Genomic DNA, 27,084 nt, shown 5'->3' on the forward strand with positions numbered 1-27,084 from the left:
GTCCTAGGATCAAGCCCCACATCGGGCTCCCTGCTCAGTGGGAAGCCTGCTTCTCCGTCTCCCGCTCCCCCTGCTTGTGTTCCCTCTCTAGCTGTCTCTCTCTCTGTGTCAAATAAATAAAATCTTTAAAACATAATAATAATTAAATTAAATTAATTTTGTTAATATCTGTGACAGATGTTTTGTGTTTTTTAACAATTCACATCATTAAATGAATACAAAATGTAACAGATTCTCAGGGGTAATTCCTCTAATATACATTCAAAACCAAAGTGCCCAACACCAGTAACTTCTCTCAAATCCTCTGGTAGGTGTGAAAGGTAGATTTATTTGCATTTCACTTTTAACCTGTACAGCTTGCCCTTTGGAGTTTTAACTGTATTAATGAATCTTCTTTGAGACTACCCACTATGAGAGGTCTAAGGCTTTGTTTCATTCCCTGGAGGGCTTGGAGGCTATAAAAATTAAAATTCAATGTCATATGGTTTGGCAAATGTCCTTAGGGTAGAAGTGAACTTCAGTGCTCTGCCACTCTGGGGCCCCTCCTTAATTTAGTCTTTAGCCTGTGTACTCTTAATTTCTTCCTGATTCTTGGAAGCACTCATGAATATATTTGTTTCTATTTTATCTAGAATTTTGGTTGTTTGCAGAGAATGGGTCAGTCCAGGTACCAGGAGATCATGCCATTCCAAATACATACTCATCATTAACTCATGAGTACTATTTTTATTTTTATTTTAAAATAATATGTTCACAGTATAAACAAAAATCAAATCATATATGAGTCTAAAATGAACAGTAAAATTGTCTTCTTTGACCTCTCTCTAGTTCCATTTCCAGAAATAATTTATTTGAACAGTAATTGGGTTTCTTAGAGGGTTTTTTTTTTTTATTTACCATTACAAACAATATAAGAACTTACACTGTGATTTGTCAATTTTTGACATCTCTTGACTCTGTGTACTATAAGAAATTTGGCACGTTTTACTCCATCCCAACCTTTCACTTCTTGCTTTTGTTTTATTGATACTAAGTTTTCTAATATTTATATTTTTATATTATAACTAAGTCCTCTGCAATTTGTATAGATTGATCTAAAACCACTCAGTATTAAAATAGAAATTTGAATATCATGGTTATTCCTTATCAAACCAACTCGTGTGGCCAAACACATAGAGAAGTAAATGAAATTCTGCCACCAAATCCATGACTCCTCAAGAATGGCCCATGAGTGAGCTAAAAATGCCTTCTTTATTAATTTGTTTTCATTTTACTTCATCCAGGAAATGCTCAGTTTCTGTTCTCTAGGGGTATATCATCTGTCTCTCATTTCCCTTTTTATATTTTGCTGGAGCATCTTTATACATGGAAATGTAGAAGTACTAAACTTTCCGAGCTCTTGCATACCAGAAAATTATTCTCTTGACTCATTTAATTGGATTTATATTGTATAAAGGCAGAATTCTATATCCAAATTTATTTCCTCTTGGAAATTCAAGAAAGTGTTATTCCATCATCTCCTAACTCTGAAATGTTGCCAATGCTGCTGGGAAAGTGTTGGATATCAGTATGTTTCTCATTCCTCTGTAGGTGACCCAGTTACTTTTCTCTGTGGAAGCTTCAAGGGTATTTTAATGCTAGTCTTCTGAAAATGCAAAGCAATGTGAAAGGGATGTATGTCTTTTAAAATTCATCCTCCTTGGTATTATGTTGAGTTCTTCTAATTGAAGACTTCTGTCTTTATTCATTTCAGGATAATTTACTGTTTTTTATATCAAATGCTCCTAACTACTATGCCTAATAAACAGATGTTTGGCTTGTTTCTAGCCTCCATTTATCATATTTTCAATCTCTTTGTCTTTTTATATTAAACTAATGCTATGTTATAGTTTAAAAAAAAATCTATTTCATTGGGACCATGTAAAAGGAAGAGAGATGTACGTATATGTCTTTCATATGAAACCAGAAGCTTGAGTTTTTAAATATTTTTATGTGAAACATATAAAATGTTGAAAATCAAATTTATACCCTTTAAAATGTAGGCAGCAAATTTTCTAATATTTTTACTGTAAGTGAAAATTACAAAATTAATTCCATTACTTTATAAGTTTGAGATCAATTTTGATCTGGGATCAATAGTTTGGATTTTTCATGAGATATATATTATACACCTACATATTTGAAGGGTATTTTATATGCAGAAGAGTTTCTAAAACCAAAGTATTCTATGTAATTAAACTATTTTGCTTCTTGGATAAGCAAAGTCCCACCCAATACTTTAAATTCCAAGTGTTTCATGTCAAAAAACAACAATACTAAAACAGGAGTTTCCAGATCCAGTGAAAGACCAAGTTAAAAGAGAAAAATGTAAATTAAGTAAAAGCAATTGGTATAGTAACTCATCTTTCTTTAGAGCACATCACCATCTTGTTTCTCTACAAACATTTAGCACATACATATGCATTCCTATGGGTACCTTCAGAGATTTGCATTTTTTCTAGTAGCTATAATATCATGATAGAAATAACTATGAATCCACTAAATATTCTTAGGCTTAAAGGCTTTATACTAGTAATAAATTACCTCTGACATACTTCACAGTGGATCCTAATGTATATAATGACTCACTTGAGAAACACAACACAACCATAAAACTCCTCAAGATAAATATCTATTAAAATAAGGCATTTTAAAAAAACATTTATTTTACAATTATGAGAATCTCTTACATGTCAAGAACACTGCTGGATGATTTTAACTGTCTTTGAACTTATAGCTACAAAAAAAATCATAAAACCTGATGCTAATTCTGACCCCCTCAACCAATGTCTTCAAAAAAAAATAAGATTCAATAAACTGATATCTCAGAAAAAAATAAGCCCATTTCTGATGACTCTCACCAAATTAATCCCTATGATTTCTTAGACATTCACAGCTATATTAATTTAACTAGCTTTGCATTTGTCCTTTCTTTAAACTAGTTCTTCCTAATTTTGTACCAGTTACTTCACCACTGAAAACATTATAAATGAACTCTTGGCATTGTGCACCTACTAGAATTTTATTTCAGTAAGCAGTGCTACTTCTCAAGTTGATGGCTACACTTTAAAACCTGATTGATGAGCTTGTTTTGATAATAGGTTATTAATAATATCTTATTATTAATCTCTTATTAATTTCAGCCCAATGTCTATAAAAATTCATTTTAACAATTCCTGTACATGGAAGTCTAACTTTTTAACTGTAAATTTCAAATCGATCTTTTAGTAAATTTATTCTGAATGAATAAATATTCATTTTTAAATTTCATCTGCTTTACTTATTTCAACTTATTCAATATTAGGTATTTATAAAAAATGGAAATTTAGTTAGAAAAATTCATAGCAACAGTTTAAAATACAGATTAACATGGATTAAAGAAAAGCCCTGAATGAAGAGTCTTAGGTTGCAAGACAGATTCAAATTGAAAAGAAAAAATTTACACTTATGAATAAACTGAGGTGAACCTAAAGTAAATCTTTCACTTCATATCCAAAATGATTATGATTTCCTATATGTCCTAAAAATAAATGTTCTCTAACCCTACAGGAGATATTCCATATAATAGTCTCTCACAGAGCAATGCTGAACTTCTACTTAGCTTCAAGAATTTTGGCTGAACTTTAAAAAATATGGAAGTATCATGCTCACCAAAGATGTTACAACAGCCTACCAGGTACGTCTCTCAGATCCTAATACACTGTTCATGTTATACAGTCTCCTCCATGATTTCTAGATTACAAATAAGTTTGGCTATAGAGGAGTCTTCTTACCATATCTGACAGTTTAGTAGATCTTTGTGTTCTTGACAAGAAAGCAGCATAGCGGTTAGTCAAGTTAGGTAGTTCATCAGAAATTCCACCAACCTGTGAGTTCCAAAAAGCATATTGAAAGAAGCGATAAAAAGAGTATATCCTTTCTATTTATCAATTCAAGTGGCACAATAAGTAATAAATGTGCAAGAAAGTACATCAATGTTGCTTTATCATTAAATAGAGATAGACATATTCATTAAAAATTTTAAATGGGATATAGGAGTAAAAGACTTTAAGTCAATGTGATATAAAAATGAAAAAAGAGTTAGTTATATGGAACTCTAGAAAAGTAGGATCTACATACATTATTTAAACACATTAAGAGTGAGTTATTACCTATACTGTGATGTCAAATTCAGACATCAATTTTTGTTGTTTCATAACATATGAGATATTTAGCCATATAGTATTACTTGTTAGTATTTAATTACTAATACATAAAATAAATATATATTAACAGTAACTATTTAAATTGATTATGTGGAAATCCTTGATTAATAAATTTTCTAAGCAGAATGATCCACACTCTCCTGAATATTGTAATTCCTTATATGTATTGAGGATGCAAATTAATAGGCTACATCAAGCTGGTAATGTAAAATTTTAATTAGCAATTAATTAATCCTTGTGATATTATACTCTGATTCATCATACAATTTACTCATTTGCATTCATTTAATATTTCAAACTCTATAACCAGTAGTAACATTCTCTGTGTATACAGAAAGGATAAGAATTTATTTTTCCATTTTTATATACTTCACTGTTTTTATTTCAGAATTTGACATTCATATTTAATAATTCAGAATGCAATACCTAGTAAAATAATTAGATATCTCTTTCTTTGTTCACTTTATGAGGAAAATTAATCTACTAAAAAATCCATCCCTCACATACTATATCTTTAAAACTATATGCCTCTCTAACCTAAATGCTGAAGTTGGTGCTTCTCGACTCTTCTCCTAATATTATTCCTACCTAGTCATTCAAAAGAAAAACAGATTTTATCACTTTCAAAAACAGAAAAATCAGTCACATCTTATGAAAGCCTTCAAATATAGAACATCTGAGCCAGCAGTATTATTTTGTGTGGTTTTATATTTACTGATGCTGAAAAAATAATTTACTTTTATAATAAATTTTATTATTATCATGTACGTGGTACTAGAAATTATAGAAAAGAGAAATTCAAAAGCACTTTGCAACTTTTAAAAAGATTTTATTTATTTATTTGAGAGAGAGAGCGCACACTCAAGTAGTGGGGAGGGGCAGAGGGAGAAAGAAACTCTCCACCAAGCAGGGAGCTGGATGCAGGGCACAATCCCAGGACCCTGAGATCATGACTTGAGCCGAAGGCAGACACTAAACCAACTGAGCCATGTAGGCACCCACATTTTGCAATTTTTACTGTTTATGGGTAGAAGTTCAGAAAATGTACCAGTCATTGGATGACTTTGGCTTTAGAGGGGATACGTTTGCAGAAGATCACATTTTTACCAAAAATAATTGAAATCCAGATAAAATATAAGAAAATCTTATTTTTAAAGGCCTCATACAGTTATGGATGCTTCTAACGTTGAGTTGTCAGCATAGACAAGAGGGGCTAAGATTCTAAAGAGGGTAGAACTTCTGAAAGGTAAGCTATCACTCTGTAGGTGCTTTTTCCCTAGTGGCATTTGCTCATACAGGCAACAGAGAAAGAATTTGGGTTTAGACCTGGCAGAAGTTGCTGTTAAAGAACTGAGAAAAAGCTTATTGTGGTCTTATTAAGCTTTGCCATTAAAAATGGCAAAATTGCAGGTTTGAGGAGCCTCAAAACACATGATCTGTTTCCCCATTTGCCAGAGGATGAGAGATGGGGTGATGCTAAAAATCTAAACCAAAACACAGATGCATTAAAGATTGAAGTTCAGAAGCTGACAGAAAGGGGTCTTGAACACATCAGGCTTGGAGCTGAAATCCCTAGAGGACTACACTTAAGAAAATGAACAAGCCAGAGGTAAATTAAGCCCTAGAAAAAATATAATCACTGTAATTCATGATTGGATTAAGGTGATCTCTGACTTCTATCCACCTTGCAAAGGAAAGTATAAAATCTCTCTAGTAGAAGGTAACACCATTTAAAGTCTCTATATTGCATGCAATATCTGGCATTTTATTAAAAATTAGGGGGCATGCTGAAAGATAGACATGCATGATCAAAACTCAAGAAAAAAAATAACAGAAAATAACAACAGGCTAATAGGTGATCCAGATATTGCAGTTAGTACACAGAACTTTAAAATAAGTATAATTAATGTGTTCAAGAAAAAAATGAAAAAAGAGAGTTAAAAACATGGAGAATTTCTCCTAAGAAGTGAAATCTTTGGAAAGACTTAAATAGAATTCATTCTACAACTGAAAAATAGAATAATCTGAAATTAAAAACTTAGGTCAGTGTAATAGCAATTGAAACACAGTTTTTAAAAAAAATATTAGTTAATTGAAAGATATGTTTGAAGAAAATATCTAAACAAAAGCAAAGAGAGAGTCCAAGATGGCAGAGGAGTAGGGGAACTTAGTTCTGCCTGGTCCCAGGAATTCAGCTAGATAGCCATCAAATCATTCCAAACACCTGTGAACTCAACCAGAGATCTAGGAAAAAACAGCTGTGACTCTACAAATAGAAAAGCGACCACTTTCTGCAAGGTGGGAGGTGTGGAGAAGTGAATCCAAGGCTATATATGGGAAGATAAACTTCAGGGGGAGGGAGCCTATGGGAGCCACCTACCGGAAAGTGATATAGCAGTGGAGCATAAAATCAGAACTTTTAGAAGTCTGCTCCAATGAGGGACATCCCTGCCTAACAGATGGTCAAGTGGCAAAGAGAGGTGGAATCCTAGGTGGGATATTGTGGTCTCAGGATGCTTGGCGTCACTGGAAAACCAGGGAGGCCTGAGTGTGGCAGAGTTCCCAGGCATCAGAGGAGGGAAGCCAGCGGTAATCAGCAAGCCCAGGAGTGGGCTCTGACTTGGGGTTGCAATAAGAACTGTGGCACAGTTGGGCAACTGCTCTCCGAGCAGGGGCCCAACAAGCCATAGAACCAGCAAGATGCCCCTTCCTCCCCCAGGAAGAGCAGCTCAGATGCATGCCACAGGAGTCTACAGAGCTTGGAGACTCAAAGCAGGGTCTCGTGCCTGAGATACAAACATTCAGTCACAGGCTGGATGAGCACAGAGAGCAGATGGAGACCAGGGAGACAGGAGTGATGTTATAACTGCTTTCCCTGGAGGGTGCACTGAGGTGGGACCCAGAGCTTTTGGCTCTGGGGCTGGAGACTGGGAGGGTGCCATTTTCATTCTCATCCTCTAAAGCAGCACAGAAAGCCTTCAGGGAACAAAAGCCACACAGAGCAATCTAGAGCCAATTACTTAGCCTGGCCCCTAGCAAGAGTGGTGTAATTCCGACTAGAGAAAAGAGACTTGTGAATCAATGCAACAGGCCCCTCCCCAGCATATTAGCATGAACATCCAGCAAAGAACAAGTTTGCCAATCATTGAGAATTGCAAAACTCTAGCACCACAGAAATATAGCATAAAGAATTCATGGTTTATTTGCTATAATTCTATAGTCTTCACTTTTAATTTTTTCCCTCTTTCCTTTTTCAACCATTTTCTTATTTTATCCACTTTTTTTATTAATCTAATTTTCATTTTTACAGTTACATTCTATCCTTTCATTATATTTAATCTTATTTTTGTATATATATAAGTTTTTCTTTCTTTATGATTTTGGGACACAATTTCTTCTAACAGACCAAAATACACCCAGAATCTAGTGTATGTCTCTGTTCATTTCACCTCTCTCATCATATTCTCTCTTTTTCTCTTCTTCTGTTTTGTTTTGTTACAGTCTTTTTAAATTTTCACCTTTACAGTTACAATCTAATGTTTCAACGTATTTCATTTTACTTTTGCATAAATACAAGTTTTTCTTTCCTTACAATTTTGAGATGTAGTTTCTTTTAACAAACCAACCAAAATACACTCAGGATATAGTGTATTGCTCTGTTCTGTCCACCTGTCTGTTTATATTCCTCCTTTTTTTTTTTTTTTTTGTCTTATAATTTTCATTTTTACACTTACATTCTATCTTTTCATAGTATTTAAATTTATTCTTGTACATATATAAGTTTTTCTTTCTTTACAACTTTGGGATCTAGTTTTCTAACAAACAGATCAAAAAACACACAGGATCCAGTGTACTGCACTGTTCTGTTCACCTCTCTGATTATATTCTCTCTTTTTCTTTCTTTTAATTTTTTTTTTTTTCTGTTTTGGTCTCTTCTGATTTGTTTAGTGTGTATTTCTCTAGGGTTGTGGTTGCCATTTTAGTATTTTGTTCTCTCATTCATCTATTCTTCTCTGGACATAATGACAAGATGGAAAAGCTCACCTCAGAAAAGAGAACAAAAGGCAGTACTGACTGCCAAGGACATAATCAGTATGTAAATAAGTAAGATGTTGGAACTAAAGTTCAGAATAATGATTATAAAGATAGAAGCTGGGCTTGAAAAAGCATAGAAGATACTAGAGAATCCCTTTCTGGAGAAACTAAAATCTAACCAAGTCAAAATCAAAAAGGCTATTAATGAGGTGCAATCAAAAATGGAGGCTCTAACTGCTAGGATAAATGAGACAGAAGAGAGAATTAGTGATATAGAAGACCAATGATGGAAAATAAAGAAGCTGAGAAAAAGAGAGATAAACAACTACTGGATCACAGGGGGAGAATTTGAGAGATAAGTGATACCATAAGACAAAACAATATTAGAATAATTGGGATCCCAGAAGAAGAAGGAGACAGAGAGGGGCAGAAGGTATATTGGAGCAAATGAGAGCAGAGAACTCCTAATCTGGAGAGGGAAACAGGCATTCAAGTCCAGGAGGAACAGAAAACTGCCCTCAAAATCAATAAAAATAGGTCAACACCTCAGCATATAATAGTGAAACTTGCAAATCTCAGAGACAAACAGAAAACCCTGAAAGCAGCTTGAGACAAGAGGTACCTAACCTATAAGGGTAGAAACATTAGACTGTCAGGAGACCTATACACAGAGACCTGACAGACCAGAGAGGATGAGCACGATATATTCAGGATGCTAAATGAGAAAAATATGCAGCCAAGAATACTTTATCATGCTAGGATATCATTAAAATAGGAGAGAAAAAGCTTCCAGGACAAACAGAAACTAAAAGAATTTGGATCACCAAACCAGCCCTACAAGAAATATTGAAAAGGATCCTTTAAGGAAAGAGAGAGCCCAAGAGTAACATAGACCAGAAAGGAACAGAGACAACAAAAGTAACAGGGACTTTACAGGAAATACAATGGCATTAAATTCATATATTTCAGTATTTACTCTGTAAATATACTAAATGCCCCAATCAAAAGACACAGGGTATCAGATTGGATGAAAAAGCAAGCCCCATAGATATGCTGCCTGCAGGAGATTCATTTTATACCCAAAGACACTTCCAGATTTAAAGTAAGGGAGTGGAAAACCATTTATCACCATAATGGACATCAAAAGAAAGCTGGGGTGGCAATCCTTATATCAGACAAATTAGATTTTAAACCAAAGACTGTAATAAGAGATGAGGAAGGACACTATATCACTATTAAAGGGTCTACTGAACAAGAAGATCTAACAATTGTAATTATCTATGCCCCTAACATGGGAGCAGCCAATTAATAACAAAATCAAAGAAACACAGTGATAATAATATAATAATAGCAGAGGACTTTAACTCCCCACTCACTACAATGGACAGATCATCTAAGCAGATCAAAAAGGAAACAAGGGCTTTGAATGACACATTGGACCAGATGGACATCACAGATTTATTCAGAACATTCCATCCTAAAGTAACAGAATACACATTCTCCTCAAGTGCACATGGAACATTCTCCAAATAGATCACATATTGGGTCACAAATCAGGTCTCAACTGATACCAAAAGATAAGGATCATTCCCGGCATATTTTCAGGCCACAATGTTTCAAAATGAGAAATGAATCACAAGAGGAAAGTCGGAAAGAACTCAAATACATGGAGGCTAAACAGCACCCTACTAAAGAGTGAATGGGTCAACCAGGAAATTAAAGAATTTAAAAAATTTGTGGAAACAAATGAAATTGAAAACACAACTGTTCAAAATCTTTGGGATGCAGCAAAGGTGGTCCTAAGAGGGAAGCATATAGCAATACAAGCCTTTCTCAAGAAACAAGAAAGGTCTCAAATACACAATAATAGTAAAAGTTACTTAAAACTGATGAAAGACATCAACCCAGAGGCTCTACAAACCTCAGGCAAATAAATATAAAGAGAACCACAGTTTTGACACATTGAAGAAACATACCAAAAAAAAAAAGTTGCTTTCAAAGGAGTAACAATAAACTTAACAATGTACTTCTCAATGGAAATGACAAAAGGCCTAAAACAATAGAATAACTCCCACCCTACAAATCCAATCCCCCCAAAATAAAAATGACAAAGACATTTTCAGACAAAATTACAATAATTCATCATCAACAGACCTTAAACAAAAGAAGCACTAAAAGGAGTTTTTCAGGCAGAAGAAAAATGATTTGATACAGAAACCAGAAATGCAGAAAGAAACAAAACACAAAAGAGAAGGTAAATATTTTGGTAAATATGAATAAATATTGATTGTATAAAACAGTAATATTCAAAGGGCTCAAAATATACATAAACTTATGCTGTATGACAAAAATTAACAAAATAGGAGGTAGAAAATGGAGCTAAAATGTTTTAAGTTAGCATATTGAGAAGTGGTAAAAGTAATTCTTTTTATTAAACTGCAAAAGTAAAGGATACATATTATAATTTTGGTGGCCAGCACTAAAAGACTATAAAATAATACATAACTAAAAATGTTATAAAAATAGATGAAATAGAAAAATATAAAATATTTTACTAAGTCAAAAAAAAGGTGAGGTAAGAAAAAATGCTAAAACAAGCAAGCCAATAGAATATATGCAACAATATGGCTTCTATACACACAAATGTATCAGTAATCACATTAAATATAAATGGATTAATACTGCAGTTCAACAGTTTATCAGACTGCATTTTTAAAACTTAGACATGTTTAGTGTATATCTTTCACTCTTGATTGTAGTTTGTCAAATTTTACATAAACAAAAAGAGTCTGTGTTAATCCTATGGGTAATTTTTAATTATTAATAATAGTAACAAAAGGGGCGCCTGGGTGGCTCAGTCATTAAGTGTCTGCCTTCGGCTCAGGTCATGATCCCAGGGTGCTGGGATCAAGCCCCACGTCGGGCTCCCTGCTCTGCGGGAACCTGCTTCTCCCTCTCCCACTCCCCCTGTTTGTGTTCCCTCTCGTTGTGTCTCTCTCTGTCAAATAAATAAAATCTTAAAAAATAATACTAATAATAGTAACAAAAGTTATTAAGTTTTTGCTATGTGCCAGAAGCTTAAGTATTTTACATGTATTGATTCATTTAGTATTCACAATAATGCTTCGTAGTATGTACTATAATGATCTCTATCTTACTAAGGCATAAAGAGGTTAAATAACTTACACAAGGTCAGTGACAGAGCAAGAAAATATGCTCAAGTACTCTGACATCAGAGATCATGCTAATAATCACTATGCTATACTGTCTCATTATCTGCAAAGGAGAATAAAGATTATAATGAGGGTTTTATAAAGAATTCTTGCAAGTTATAATTCTAATAATTCTTCTAAATTTAAATGTCGGGTTACTTAGAATAATTAACTTCTAGTACATTTTAAGCAAAATACAACAAAAATATTCTAAAAACGACTAACGTTCATGATGCATTTCTTTTAATTATATTTAAATTTTATTAGATTTTAAAATTTATTAGATTAATTTAAATTTAAATTTATTTATTTTTGTTTTTTTTTATTTTTTTCTATTATGTTACATTACTCACCATACAGTACATCATTAGTTTTTGATGTAGTGTTCCATGATTCATTGTTTGCATATAACACCCAGTGCTCCATGCAGTACGTGCCCTCTTTAATACCCATCACCACGCTAACACATCCCGCCACCACCCTCCCCTCTAAAACCCTTAGTTTTTCAGACTCTTTCATGGTTCATGTCTCCCCCTCTGATCTTCCCCCCTTAATTTTTCCCTTCCTTCTCCTAATGTCCTCCATGCTATTCCTTATGTTCCACAAATAAGTGAAACCATATGATAATTGACATTTTTTTTAATTTTATGTATTTATTTGACAGAGAGAGAGATAGCAAAAGCAGGAACACAAGCAGAGGTAGTGGGAGAGGGAGAAGCAGGCTTCCTGCTGAGCAGGGAGCCTGATGCGGGGCTCAATCCCAGGACCCTGGGATCATGACCTGAGCTGAAGGCAGACGCTTAACAACTAAGCCACCCAGGCACCCTGATAAATGACTTTCTCTGTTTGACTTATTTCACTTAGCATAATCTCCTCCAGTCCTATCCATGTTGATGCAAAAGTTGGGGATTCATCCTTTCTGATGGCTGAGTAATATTCCATTGTATATATGGATCACACCTTCTTTATCCATTTGTCTACTGAAGAGCATCTCAGCTCTTTCCACAATTTGGCTATTGTGGACATTGCTGCTATGAACATTGGGGTGCATATGGCCCTTCTTTTCACTATATCTGTGTCTTTGGGGTAAATACCCAGTAGTGCAATTGCTGGGTCATAGGGTAGTTCTATATTTAATTTTTTGAGGCACCTTCACACTGTTTTCCAAAGTGGCTGTACCAATTTGCATTCCCACCAACAGTGTAAGAGGGTTCCCCTTTCTCCACAACCTCTCCAACATTTAATGTTTCTTGCCTTGTCATTTTTGCCATTCCAACAGGTATAAGGTGTTATCTCAATGTGGTTTTGATTTGGATTTCCCTGATGGCTAATGATGATGAACATTTTTCCATGTCTCTGTTAGTCATTTGTATATCTTCTTCAGAGAACTGTCTGTTCATGTCTTCTGCCCATTTTTTGACTTGATTATTTGTTTTTTGGGTGTTGAGTTTAAGAAGTTCTTTATAGATCGTGGATACCAGCCCTTTATCTGTAGTGTCATTTGCAAATATCTTCTCTCATTCTGTGGGTTGCCTCTTTGTTTTGTTGACTGTTTCCTTTGCTGTGCAGAAGCTTCTTATCTTGATGAAGTCCCAAAAGTTCATTTTTGCTTTTGTTTCACTAGCTTTTGGAGATGTATCATGAAAGAAGTTGCTGTGGCCGATGTCAAAGAGGTTACTGCCTATGTTCTCTTCCAGGATTTTGATGGATTCCTGTTTCACATTGAGGTCTATCATCCATTTTGAGTTTATCTTTGTGTATGGTGTTAGAGAATGGTCAAGTTTAATTCTTCTGTATATAGCTGTCTAATTTTCCCAGCACCATTTATTGAAGAGACTGTCTTTTTTTCATTGTATATTTTTTCCTGCTTTGTCAAAGATTATTTGACCACAGAGTTGAGGGTCTCTATCTGGGCTCTCTATTCTGTTCCATTGGTCTATGTGTCTGTTTTTGTTCCAATATCATGCTGTCTTGGTGATCACTGCTTTGTAATATAGCTTGTAATCAGGCAACGTGATGCCCCCAGCTTTGTTTTTCTTTTTCAACATTTCCTTGGCGATTTGGGATCTTTTCTGATTCCATACAAATTTTAGGATTGTTTGTTCCAGCACTTTGAAAAATATCATTGGAATTTTCATTGGGATGGTGTTGAAAGTATAGATTGCTCTGGGCAGCACAGACATTTTAACAATGTTTATTTTTCCAATGCATGAGCATGGAATGTTTTTCCATCTTTTTGTGTCTTCTTCAATTTCTTTCATGAGTGTTCTGTAGTTCCTAGAGTATAGATCCTTTACCTCTTTAGTTAGGTTTATTCTGAGGTATCTTATGGTTTTTGGTGCTATTGTAAATGGAATCTATTTTCTAATTTCTCTTTCTACAGTTACATTGATAGTGTATAAGAAAACAACTGATTTCTGTGCATTGATTTTGTATCCTGCCACATTATTGAATTGCTGTATGAGTTCTAGTAATTTGGGGGTGGAGTCTTTTGGGTTTTCCACATAAAGTATCATGTCATCTGCGAAAAGAGAGTTTGACTTCTTTGCCAATTTGAATATATTTTCTTTCCTTTTGTTGTCTGATTGCTGTTGCTAGGACTTCTAGTACTGTTGAACAATAGTGGCGAGAGTGATGCATTTCAAATATACTTATATCAGCACTTAAACATGATTAAGATGGTAAATTTAATGGTATAGTTTTTACATTAGAATATATATAAATAAAATATTTTGTAAGAGTTTCATAAAAATCTCACAGTGAAATTTTAATTTTTGTTTAAATAAGGAAAGCCTTTATTTACTCCATTTTTCTTTTATGCCTACAAACCTTAAGCAACTCCCAGAGATTACAGATAATGATTTACAGCTGTTCTTTCATTACAATGAGATCTATTTCAGCTATATCTGAAGTTTTTAACTAATTTAAAGCACTAGAGTGATAACTTTGGCAGCACATATACTAAAACTGGAACAACACAGAGAAGATTAGCACCCTGCGAAAAAATGACTTGTAAATTTAACTTCATTGCACTAGGGTATTCTTACATTACCACCATAAACATCTTAGGATTCAACTTCCTATAAACCATGTGTGTTCCACTTTCTGGGTTGAAAATAATTTTCTCTGATAGGAAAGACAAATCCAATTCAGCATTTCAGTGGCTCTACTATCCCCATTTCATCTACCCCACCCCTACAGAGTTCTTTTTAGCTACTTTTTTTTTGTCAAACCAAACTTACACAAACTAATTTTAATTTTCTGTAGTATTTTTTACAATAAATTTTCCTTCTCTTTAAGCTTCCTGGAGTACAGTTCTATGCTTCTCTCTCATACTCATTTATTCAGTTATAATTTCCTTAGTGTCTACTATAGGACAGATACCATGTTTCCACTGTTTTGTACATGTTCTTTTATGATTTGACAACTATGTTCAAGCTTCCCCAATGTTTAACTTCTATTTATATTCTACCTATAAAATATCTATCTGTTCCATCTATATTTTTTTATTGTTATTGTTAGCTACTTTTACTTTTCCATATGTACATTCTTTTAAACTTTCTCAAATTCTGTAGGAGAAAGAATAATAAATACATACACATATATTACAATGTCCTTTTAAAAATATCTTCTAAAAAGTTTAATGTGTAGCAAAACTGCATTTTCAAAATTTTACTCATGAGTTATTTTCTTGTCAACACTTTTAGGTTAGTTTCACTGTTAGAGTCTCTGATCTTAAGGACATTTCTTGTTATCTGCTGATCATTTTGAAATAGGAATTATCTAAGTTCCTTATACATATCTAACCATGTCCAGAATCTCTTCTTTGACAATTCTAAACTGTAAAATAACATTATCACTATTTGCAAACGATTCTTCCCTTCTATTTCATTAGTTCTCCTTTATTTAGTCAAAATTAAGCTAAGACATGAGTTCCTCCCATAGCTTCCTCTACCTTTTGTGAAAGTAAATTATCAGTAAATCAAAAACATGTACGACATTCTGCTTTCAATAAAATGAGAAATCCAACAAAAGCTTTTATTATCTACCCACATAGTTATCATCTTTGATACTCTGTATTACTTTAAATAGATCCAGATTCCATCTGGTAACATTTTCCTCTGCCTGGAAGACTTCCTTTAACATTTCTCTTAATGCAGGTCTTTAAGGGATGAATATTTCAGCTTTTATATATATATAAAGGTCTTCATTTTATTCTCCATTTTGAAAGATATTTTAGCCTATCATAGAATTACAGGTTGACAACTGTTTTCTTTTAATACTTAAAAATGTTGCACTGCTGTCTTCTGACTTACATCATTTCCAACAAGAAATATATTGTCATTTTTAACTTTGTTCCTCAATGCTATGTATCCTTTTCCTCTGTGCTTTTAAGAATTTTTTTTAACCATTCTAGTCAATTTGTTTATAATATGCCTTGGCATAGTTTCTTTAACATCTTTTGTGTTGCAGTCTTGTTGAGCTTCATGGATAAATGGGTATTTAGTTCTTATCAAAGTTTGGAAATTTTCATTATTTCTTAAAATATTTTTTATGCCCCTGCACTTTTTCTCTTCCTTCAAGGATGCTAACAACACACATATTAGGCCACTTCAAATTGACTTAGAGTTCATTGATACTTTATTCACTATTTTTGTCCTTTTTCTCACTGTTTCATTTCAGATAGTTTCTACCAGTGTCTTAGGGTTCGCTAATCTTTTCTTCTGAACTTTCTAATCTGTTGTTAATGACAGTGTACTTTTTTAAAAATATTATATTTGCTATCTCTAGAACTTCAATTTGTGTCTTTTTATTTGTGCCATTTCTCTACTCAATATGTTCAATCTTTCCCCTAACTTCTTAAACATGTGGAATATAGTTATAATAACTGCTTAATGTCTTTATCTACTAATTCTATCATCTCTGTAATTTCTGGGCTTTTTCTATTGATTGTTTTTATTTTCCTGATTCTAGGTTATATTTTCCTGCTTCCTTGCATACCTACTAATTTTTTTTTTAATGGATATCACACTGTGAATTTTATCTTCTTGAATACTGGATATTTTTTAATTCCTATGAATATTATTGAGATTTGTTCTGAGACACAGAAGTCTAGTAAAGCAAAAAAATATATAAAAGATGAAACACCTGGAGAAAAAAATATAAACTGTCATTCACAGGTGGCATAATTGTGCTTGAGGAAATTTTTTTAAAACTAATAATAAATTAATAGAATTAATCATTTAATTTAGCAAGAAGTACGGATCATTGGTAAAGCAAATCTTTAATAAAGACTATTATATTTTTTTATTCCAATAGCAGAAAGCTAAACAATGAAAATATTTAAAAGGTACCATTAGAACTAAAAAACATGAAATACTAAATACCAAGGAATAAATCTAATAAAGATGTATAAGACCTCTACACAAAAATTATAAAACCACAAAAAGCATTTAAAGGAGACCTAAATTACTCTCAGAAAATAGTGGAGCAATTTTATTTTATTTTTTTTAGTGGAGCAATTTCAAAATGAAGATATGTATTTAAAGAAATAATATGAGATCCTCAAAGAAATAAATAAGATCCATCTTTCGAAAAGAAATTACAAACATAGTTGAGAACCAAATTAATGTTTGTTCTTATGCCATAAATTACCACATAAAATTATTTCTATAATAGTAGTATGGCTTGGAATGCCTGGGTGGCTCACTTGGTTAAGCATCTGACTCTTAGTTTTAGCTCAGGTCCTGACCTCAGGGTCATGAGACTGAGCCTCATGTTGGGCTCTGCACTCAGGACAGAGTCTGCTTGTCCCTCTGCCTGTGCTCCTTCCCATGCTCTCTCTCGGTCTATCTCTCTCTCTCTCTCAAATAAATAAGTAAAATCTTAAAAAAATAATAATAATAGTATGGCTTAAAATAATGAGGCATATATGCTACATGTAATTTTTAAGCCCTATGCCTTGGTATTAGATATAAAGAATATTATTTTAGTATTCACAAATTACCTGATAATCAGCAGGACCAGGAGCAGTAAAACCTTCTTTCTGAACCAGGAAGATAGTCCGAGGAACAGAAGAACCAAATGCACTTTTCTTTTGTTTCATCAAGCAGGTATTGCTAAAGTTGTCGATTATAGTATTGTTTAGGATATTATAAAACCCAGGACCTGAAGTCATGAGGAATGCCATAGGTAAGAATAAACATGTTTTTAATTTTTTTAAATTGAGTAACTTTAAGTAATTTTTTTTAGAAAGAACTCTCATATATTGCTGGCAGGAATGTAAAATGGTATGACATTTAGAGAAACAATTTGTCAAATTCTTATAAAGTTAAACATACTTATTATATGACCCAGAAATTCTACTCCTAGGTATTTTCCCAAGAAAAATGAAAAAAAAAAACTAAATGTCCATAAGCTGGTGAATTAAAAAAAAAAAAAATGCTATACCCAAACAGTAGAATACTACTCAGCAATAAAAAGGAAATTTAAATGCAATAATATGAATCAACCTCAAAAACATGATACCAAGTGAAAGAAGATAGAAAAAATCCTGAAAAACATATGATTCTATTTATATGAAATTCCAGAAAATGCAATATCATAGTGACAGAGACAGTAGCCTGGAATGGGTGGAGACTAACTGCAGAGTGGAATGAGAGAGCATTTCTAAAATGATGGAAATTGCCAAAATTTAATTTTAGTGGTGGTTACCTGACAACATCCATTTACCAAAACTCATTAAACTGTACACTTAAATGAATTATTTTATTCTGTAAATTATACCTCAATAAAGCAGAAAGAAAGAAAGAAAGAAAGAAAGAAAGAAAGAAAGAAAGAAAGAAAGAAAGAAAGAAAGAAAGAAAGAAAGAAAGAAAGAAAGAGAAAGAAAGGAAAAGAAAGGAAGGAAGAAATTCTTGATGCCAAAAAGTATTAAAGAGTTGATGTAGCAACATTAAAAATTAATTTGGCAATGGAATGAATCCTAAACTAAAAAAAAAAAAAAAAAAAAGATTTTGAAAAATGTGGAAAGTTTTTGCTTACAATTATAAGAATTGAACTAAAACTTATATAGAAAACTGAACCAAATTAACTTTTAGAAATTATTAAAATCTTATTTATATAGCTCTCTAAGCACATTTATTGAAGTTTATAAATATCATAGATAGCATATTCTAAGAGAAATATAGTAAATAAGAGTACTGAGTTTAAAAAAATCAATTTGGGAAAAAAATCACCTATCATCCAATATTCCTATCACAGCAGTTACTTTATTTTTGCCTTTTACCTTTCAGGACATATTTATAACCCAGAATATTTTCTACAGTGGCAATCTGAGTGAATATTTGAAACAAATTTTATATTTTGTATATTTTTATATTTGTACATATGTTTTATAAATCAGTAATATTAAAAAATCAGTTCTGGTGAGCAGCAATATCCATCCATAAAATGTAATATATATTTGAGAGAACACTTAACTTGGTTATACTCAAGTTATCTACTAACTGTACTAAATTAGCTCTACAACTAAATAGTTATAAAACATAAGTTCAATCTCATTTGTTTTTCTGGGCTGCAAGTTCCATGTCTGAAGATACAGAAATTGACTAAGATCAGGCTACTCAAAATGTGGTCTGTGAGCTGTTGCTTGTCCAAGAACAATCCACAAGAAAAGAAGTTTACAATTAAATGTAAATTGACTATTTCACTAAGCACTTTTTTTATTAACATATAATGTAATATTTGTTTCAGGGGTACAGGTCTGTGATTCATCAGCCTTACACAATTCACAGCGCTCACCACAGCACATACGCTCCCCAATGTCCATAACCCAGCCACCCCATCACTCCCCTCCACTCCAGCAACCCTCAGTTTGTTTCCTGAGGTTAAGAGTCTCTTATGGTTTGTCTCCCTCTCCAGTTTCATCTTGTTTCATTTTTCCCTCCCTTCTCCTTGATCCTGACTTGTTTCTCAAATTCTTCATATGAGTGAGACCATATGATAATTGTCCTTCTCTGATTGACTTATTTCGCTTAGCATAACACCTTCTAGTTCCAACCACATCATTGCAAATGGCAAGATTTTGTATTTTGTGATGGCTGCATAGTATTCCATTGTATATATATACTACATATTTTTTATGGTCCAGTGTGTCATTTAAAGGCTTTATTTCCTTTTTTTATTCATTTATGGAAGGGAATCTCAGCTCTTTCCATAGTTTGGCTATTGTGGACATTCTGCTATAAACATTGTGGTGCATGTGCCCCTTCGGATCACTACATTTGTATCTTTGGGGTATATACCCAGTAGTGCAATTGCTGGGTCATGCATTAGCTCCATTTTCAACTTTCTGAGGAACCTCCAAACTGTTTCCAGAGTGGCTGCACCAGCTTGCATTCCCACCAACAGTGTAAGAGGGTTCCCCTTTCTCCACATCCTCACCAACATCTGTCGTTTCCTGACTTGTTAATTTTAGCCATTCTGACTGGCGTGAGGTGATATCTCATTGAGGTTGTGATTTGGATTTCCCTGATGCCGAGTGATGTTGAGCACTTTTTCATATGTCTGTGCCATTTGGATGTCTTCTTTGTAGAAATGTCTGTTCATGTCTTCTACCAATTTCTTGATTGGATTCTTTGTTCTTCAGGTGTTGAGTTTGATAAGTTCTTTATAGATTTTGGATACTAGCCCTTTATCTGATATGTCATCTGCAAATATCTTCTCCCATGCTGTCGGTTGTGTTTTGGTTTTGTTGACTGTATGCCTGTATGCTTTGCTGGGCAAAAGCTTTTTTCTTTTTTTTTTCTTTTTTTTAAATTATGTTATGCTTATCACCATATATTACATCATTAGTTTTTGATGTAGTGTTCCATGATTCATTGTTGCATAACACCCAGTGCTCCATTCAGTATGTGCCTTCTTTAATACCCATCACGAGGCTAACCCATCCCCCCATACTGTTTTCCAGACTGGCTGCACCAGCTTCCATTCCCACCAACAGTGTAGGAGGGTTTCCCTTTCTCTGCAGCCCCGCCAACATCTGTCATTTCCTGACTTGTTAATTTTAGCCTTTTATCTTGATGAAGTCCCAATAGTTCATTTTTGCCCTTGCTTCCCTTGCCTTTGGCGATGTTTCTAGGAAGAAGTTGCTGTGGCTAAGGTCAAAGAGGTTGCTGCCTGTGTTCTCCTGAAGAATTTTGATGGATTCCAGTCTCACATTTAGGTCATTCATCCATTTTGAGTCTATTTTTGTGTGTAGTGAAAGGAAATGGTCCAGTTTCATTCTTCTGCATGTGGTTGTCCAATTTTCCCAACACCATTTATTGAAGAGATTGTCTTTTTTCCATTGGACATTCTTTCTTGCTTTGTTGAAGATTAGTTGACCATAGAGTTGAGGGTCCATTTCTGGGCTCTCTATTCTGTTCCATTGATCTATGTGTCTGTTTTTGTGCCAGGACCATACTGTCTTGATGATTACAGCTTTGTGATATGACTTGAAGGCTAGAATTCTGATGCCACCAGCTTTGGTTTTCTTTTTCAACATTTCTCTGGCTATTTGTGGTCTTTTCTGGTTCCATACAAATTTTAGTCTTATTTATTCCATTTCTTTGAAAAAAGTTGGTGGTATTTTGATAGGGATTGCATTAAATGTGTGGATTGCTCTAGGTAGCATAGACATTTTCACAATATTTGTTCTTCCAATCAATGAGCATGGAACATTTTTACATTTCTTTCTGTCTTCCTCAATTTCTTTCATGAGTATTCTATAGTTTTCTGAGTACAGATGCTTTGCCTCTTTGGTTAGATTTATTCCTGGGTATCTTACGGTTTTGGGTGCAATTGTAAATGGGATCAACTCCTTAATTTCTCTTTCTTCTGTCCCATTGTTGGTGTATTTCTGGGCATTGATTTTATATCCTGCCACTTTACTGAATTCCTGTATGAGTTCTAGCAGTTTGGGGGTGGAGTCTTTTGGGTTTTCCACATAAAGTACCATATCATCTGCAAAGAGTGAATGTTTGACTTCTTCTTTGCCAATTCAGCTGCCTTTTATTTCTTTTTTTGTCTGACTGCTAAGGCTAGGACTTCTAGTACTATGTTGAACAGCAGTGGTGATAGTGGACCTCCCTGCCATGTTCCTGACCTTAGTGGAAAAGCTCTGTTTTTACCCATTGAAAATGATATTCCCCGTGGGTTTTTCATAGATGGCTTTTATGATATTGAGGTATGTACCCTCTATCCCTACACTCTGAAGAGTTTTAATCAAGAAAGAATGCTTTACTTTGTCAAATGCTTTTTCTGTATCTATTGAGAGGATCATATGGTTCTTGTTCTTTCTTTTATTAATGTATTGTATCACATTGATTGATTTGTGGATGTTGAACCGACCTTGCAGTCCAGGAATAATTCCCACTTGGTTGGGGTGAATAATCCTCTTAATGTACTGTTGGATCCTACTGGGTAGTATTTTGGTGAGAATTTTTGCATCCATATTCATCAGGGATATTGGTCTGTAGTTCTCCTTTTGGATGAGGTCTTTGGTTTTGGGATCAAGGTAATGCTGGCCTCATAAAATGAGTTTGGAAGTTTTCCTTCCATTTCTATTTTTTAGAACAGTTTCAGAGGAATAGGTATTAATTTTCTTTAAATGTTTGGTAGAATTCCCATGGGAAGCCATCTGGCCCTGGGCTCTTGTTTGTTGGGAGATTTTTGATTACTGCTTTAATTTCCTTAGTGGTTATGGGTCTGTTCAGGTGTTCTACTTCTTCCTGGTTCAGTTTTGGTAAGTTATACATCTCTAGGGATGCATCCATTTCTTCCAGATTGTCTAATTTGCTGGCATATAGTTGTGCACAATATGCTCTTATGATTGTTTGTATTTCTTTGGTGTTGGTTGTGATCTCTCCTCCTTCATTCATGATTTTATTTATTTGGGTCCTTTCCCTTTTCTTTTTCATAAGTCTGGCCAGGGGGGTATCAATCTTATTAATTCTTTCAAAGAACCAGCTCCTAGTTTCGTTGATCTGTTCTACTGTTCTTTTGGTTTCTATTTCATTGATTTCTGCTCTGATCTTTATTATTTCTCTTCTCCTGCTGGGCTTAGGCTTTATTTGCTTTTCTTTCTCCAGCTCATTTAGGTGTAGCATTAGGTTGTGTATTTGAGACATTTCTTGTTTCTTGAGAAAGGCTTGTATTGCTATATGCTTCCCTCTTAGGACCACCTTTGCTGCATCCCAAAGATTTTGAACAGTTGTGTTTTCAATTTCATTTGTTTCCATCAATTTTTTAAATTCTTCTTTAATTTCCTGGTTGACCCATTCATTCTTTAGTAGGATGCTCTTTAGCCTCCATGTATTTGAGTTCTTTCCAACTTTCCTCTTGTGATTGAGTTCTAGTTTCAAAGCATTGTGGTCCAACAATATGCAGGGGATGATCCCCATCTTTTGGTACCAGTTAAGAGCTGATTTGTGACCCAGTATGTGATCTATTCTGGAGAATGTTCCATGGGCTCTAGAGAAGAATGTGTATTCTGTTGCTTTGGGATGGAATGTTCTGAATATATCTGTGAAGTCCATCTGGTCCACTGTCATTTAAAGCCTTTATTACCTTGTTGATCTTTTGCTTAAATGATCTGTCCATTTCCATAAGGGGGGTGTTAAAGTCCCCTACTATTATTGTATTGTTGTTGATGTGTTTCTTTGATTTTGTTATTAACTGGCTTATATAATTGGCTGCTCCCATGTTAGGGGCATAGATATTTACAAATGTTAGATTTCTTGTTGGATAGACCCTTTAAGTAGGATATAATGTCCTTCCTCATCTCTTATTACAGTCTTTGGTTTAAAATCTAATTTGTCTGACATAAGGATTGCCACCCCAGCTTTCTTTTGATGTCCATTAGCATGGTAAATGGTTTTCCACCCCCTCACTTTCAATCTGGAGGTGACTTTTGGTCTAAAATGAGTCTCTTGCAAACAGCATATTGATGGGTCTTTTTTTTTTTTTTATCCAATCTAATACCCTGTGTCTTTTGATTGGGGCATTTAGCCCATTTACATTCAGGGTAACTATTGAAAGATATGAATTTACTGCTATTGTATTGCCTGCAAGGTGACTGTTACTATATATTGTCTCTGTTCCTTTCTGGTCGATGTTACTTTTAGGCTCTTTCTTTGCTTAGAGGACCCCTTTCAATATTTCTTGAAGGGCTGGTTTGGTATTCACAAATTCTTTTAGTTTTTGTTTGTTCTGGAAGTTTTTTCTCTCTCCTTCTATTTTCAATAACAGCCTAGCTGGATATAGTATTCTTGGCTGCATATATTTCTTGTTTAGTGCCCTGAATATATCATGCCAGTCATTTCTGGCCTGCCAGGTCTCTGTGGATAGGTCTGCTGCCATTCTCACGTTTCTACCATTGTAGGTTACAGACCTCTTGACCCGAGCTGCTTTCAGAATTTTCTCTTTGTCTCGAGATTTGTAAGTTTTATTATTAGATGTTGTCGTGTTGACCTATTTTTATTGATTTTGAGGGGTGTTCTCTGTGCCTCCTGGATTTTGATGCCTGTTTCCTTCCCCAAATTAGGGAAGATCACTGCTATAATTTGTTCCAATATACCTTCTGCCCCTCTCTCTCTTTCTTCTTCTTCTGGGATCCCAATTATTCTAATATTGTTTCATCTTATGGGATCACTTATATCTCGAATTCTCCTCTCATGATCCAGTATTTTATCTCTTTTTTTCAGCTTCTTTATTCTCCATCATTTGGTCTTCTATATCACTAATTTTCTCTTCTGCCTCATTTAGAGCCTCCATTTTTTATTGCACCTCATTAATAGGCTTTTTTATTTCAACTTGGTTAGATTTTAGTTCTTTTATTTCTCCAGAAAGGGATTCTTTAGTATCTTCTATACTTTTTCAAGCCCCGCTAGTATCTTCATAATCATCATTCTAAACTGTAGTCCTGTCATCTTACTAATGTCTGTATTGATTAGGTCCCTGGCAGTCAGTACTGCCTCTTGTTCTTTTTTTTTGAGGTGAGTTTTTCCATCTTGTCATTTTGTCCAGAGGAGAATAGATGAATGAGAGAACAAAATGCTAAAAAAAATCCTAAAGGGTAACAATGACCCCAGAAAAATATACACTAAACAAATAAGAAGAGACCCAAAAGGGGGGGGGGGGGAGAAAAGGGGAAAAAAAGTAGAATATAATCAGCCTGGTGAATAGAGCAGAGCCACACACTAGATTTTGGGTGTATTTTGGTCTGTTAGAAGAAATCACCTTCCAAAATTTTAAAGAAAGAAAATGGAATAAGACTGTACAGATGAAAATTAAAAAGGACTTATAAAAAGGAATTGATAAGTTGACTGAAAAAAGAATGAAAAAAATTTTAAAAAGAGAGAGAATGTGATCGGGGGGAGACTAGGACAATGTCATACACTAGATTTAGGGTATATTTTGGTCTGTTAGTAGAAACTCTATCCCAAACTTTTAAAGAAAGAAAAACTTATATATATACAAAAAATAAGGTTAAATACAATGAAGAGATAGAATATGAATGTAAAAATGAAAAATTAAAAAAGATTTTAAAAAAGGAATTGATAAGATGTTGGTTGAAAAAGTAAAGAAAAACTCAACTAAAAAATGGAAAAAGAAAAATAAAGAAAATTTAAAAAATTAACTTTGAAAGACTAAAGAATCATGGGGGAAAAGCCATGAATTCTATGTTCTGTATTCCCCTAGCACTGGGTTTCACCGTTCTCATTGATTGGTAAACTTGGTCTTGGCTGGCTGTTCTTGCTGATCTTCTGGGAGAGGGGCCTGTTGCAGTGATCCTCAAATGTCTTTTCCTGAGGCAGAATTGCACCACCCTTGCCAGGAGCCACGCTAAGTAATCTGCTTGGGTTTGTTCTTGGGAGCTTTTGTTCCCTGAAAACTTTCTGTACAGCCATAGAGGATGAGAATGAAAATGGCGGCCTCCCAATCTCCGGCCCCAGAGGAGCCAAAAACTCAGGGCCCCACACCTCAGTGTGACCTCAGAGAAAAGCAGTCAATCACTCTTGTCTCCCTTGTCTCTGGCAGACTCCATGCTCAGTGGCCTGTGACCGAGCATTTCTATCTCTGGCACACAACCCCGTTTTTAGATTCCAAACCCAGCAGATTCCTGTGGTGAGCTCCCATGCCGCTCCTCCTGGGGGAGGAAGGGGAGTTTCCCTGGATCTGCCACTTGTTGGGTCCCTGCTTGAAGAGCAGTGGCCCGACTGTGCCGCAGATCACAGTTTATGGCAACCCTGAGCTGAGAGCCCATTCCTTGGCTCCATCTTTGCTGCCAGGTTCCCCACTCTGATACCTGGGAGTTCTGCCACACTCAGGCACCCTTGATCTTCCTGTGACCCCAGGGTCCTGAGACCACACTGTCCCAGCGAGGGTTCCACCCCCCGCTTAGCCACTGGAGCAACGTCCCTCAGCAGAGCAGACTTCTAAAAGTTCTGATTTTGTGCTCTGCTGCTCTATCACTTGCCGGTAGCTGGCTGACAGAGGTTCCCTCCGCCTGCGGTCTGTCTTCCTAAATATCACCTCAGATGCACTTCTCCACATGTCCTACCTTCCAGAAAGTGGTCGCTTCTCTGTTCATAGGATTGCTCCTATTCTTTTCTTCGATCTCCTGTTGAGTTTGTAGGTGTTCAGAATGGTTTGATAACTATCTAGCTGAATTCCTGGGACCAGATGAAATTTAGGCCTCCTACTCCTCCCCCATCTTGCTCCTCCCCCCTCACTAAGCATTTTGTAACTAGTCTTTCTCCATAAAGGAAGGATTGTGTTGATTTACATTTTGGTACAATCTTCTTTCTCGTTGTAGGCAGGAAACAAACAGTTGACAAATGGGCATTTTGAGTAGTATGAGGCTAGAGATATTTTAGGTGCTTTCTGGATTAAAAGTGATCAAATCATCATACACAGTCAAGTAGAAGGTTTTTCCCAAAGAAGCTACCCATAACTCTTTCCAATTCTTCAAATATTCCAGTTCTAATATCTATTTCTCAAAAATCTCTATCAAAAATTCTCTTGTGCCAACTCTTAGAAACCTAAATGCTAATGTCTTATTTCAGCAATCTTCAAACATTCCTCCACTGGTAAAGTTTAGAAAAAAAGGTAAGTAGAAAGTGTAATAAAAACTATTTTGACCACCATTTAAGGTACTTAAAAGACAAGCATTTGAGATCTGTCTCTCTTCAGGTAGGAGAAGACAACAGAACACATTACAGCTTAAGTGCTTAAATATAGGGACCTCACTCAAAAGTATATACATCACATGTAGTACTTTGTTAAGCATCTGATTCGAAAAGCCATCCTGATTATGTAATTCACTCACATTAGAGGTTTTTCACATTAATTTTTCTAATCAGTAAGTATAGAAATGCCCAGGAACCCCAGAACTAGACAGTTTAGGGTGACCTTCTAAAAGCAACCTGTAAGTATGTTCTAGAACTGATTGATGGGTCCAATTTATTACTGCATACTAATATCTACACAGAAAAAAAATTGAAGTTCCATGAGGCCATTCTCACTAACTCTTAAAATATGTAAGATTC

The 27,084-nt window shown here is 34.6% G+C and overlaps 1 protein-coding gene and 1 non-coding gene across 2 annotated transcripts in view; one reads left to right on the forward strand and one right to left on the reverse strand.

Annotated features, from left to right (window-relative positions):
• The window catches only part of STPG2 (sperm tail PG-rich repeat containing 2), a 325,579-nt gene that overhangs the window by 163,608 nt on the left and 134,887 nt on the right, over positions 1–27,084 (reverse strand). Inside the window, exons 7-8 of the mRNA XM_064582835.1 lie at positions 17,499–17,659; positions 3,813–3,923 (exon numbers count right to left, since the gene is read on the reverse strand). Of these exons, the coding sequence (XP_064438905.1) occupies positions 3,813–3,923; positions 17,499–17,659 (272 nt within the window). The remainder of the gene's footprint in view (positions 1–3,812; positions 3,924–17,498; positions 17,660–27,084) is intronic.
• Positions 14,429–14,533, forward strand: LOC123849143 (U6 spliceosomal RNA). Its single transcript, XR_006791974.1, has one exon. It is a non-coding gene; the product is annotated as a U6 spliceosomal RNA (small nuclear RNA).

This window comes from Mirounga angustirostris, unplaced genomic scaffold (genome assembly GCF_029215605.1).
Source record: "Mirounga angustirostris isolate CCGP_5_RB_7025 unplaced genomic scaffold, mMirAng1.0.hap1 SCAF_2, whole genome shotgun sequence".
Taxonomy (NCBI): Eukaryota; Metazoa; Chordata; class Mammalia; order Carnivora; family Phocidae; genus Mirounga; species Mirounga angustirostris.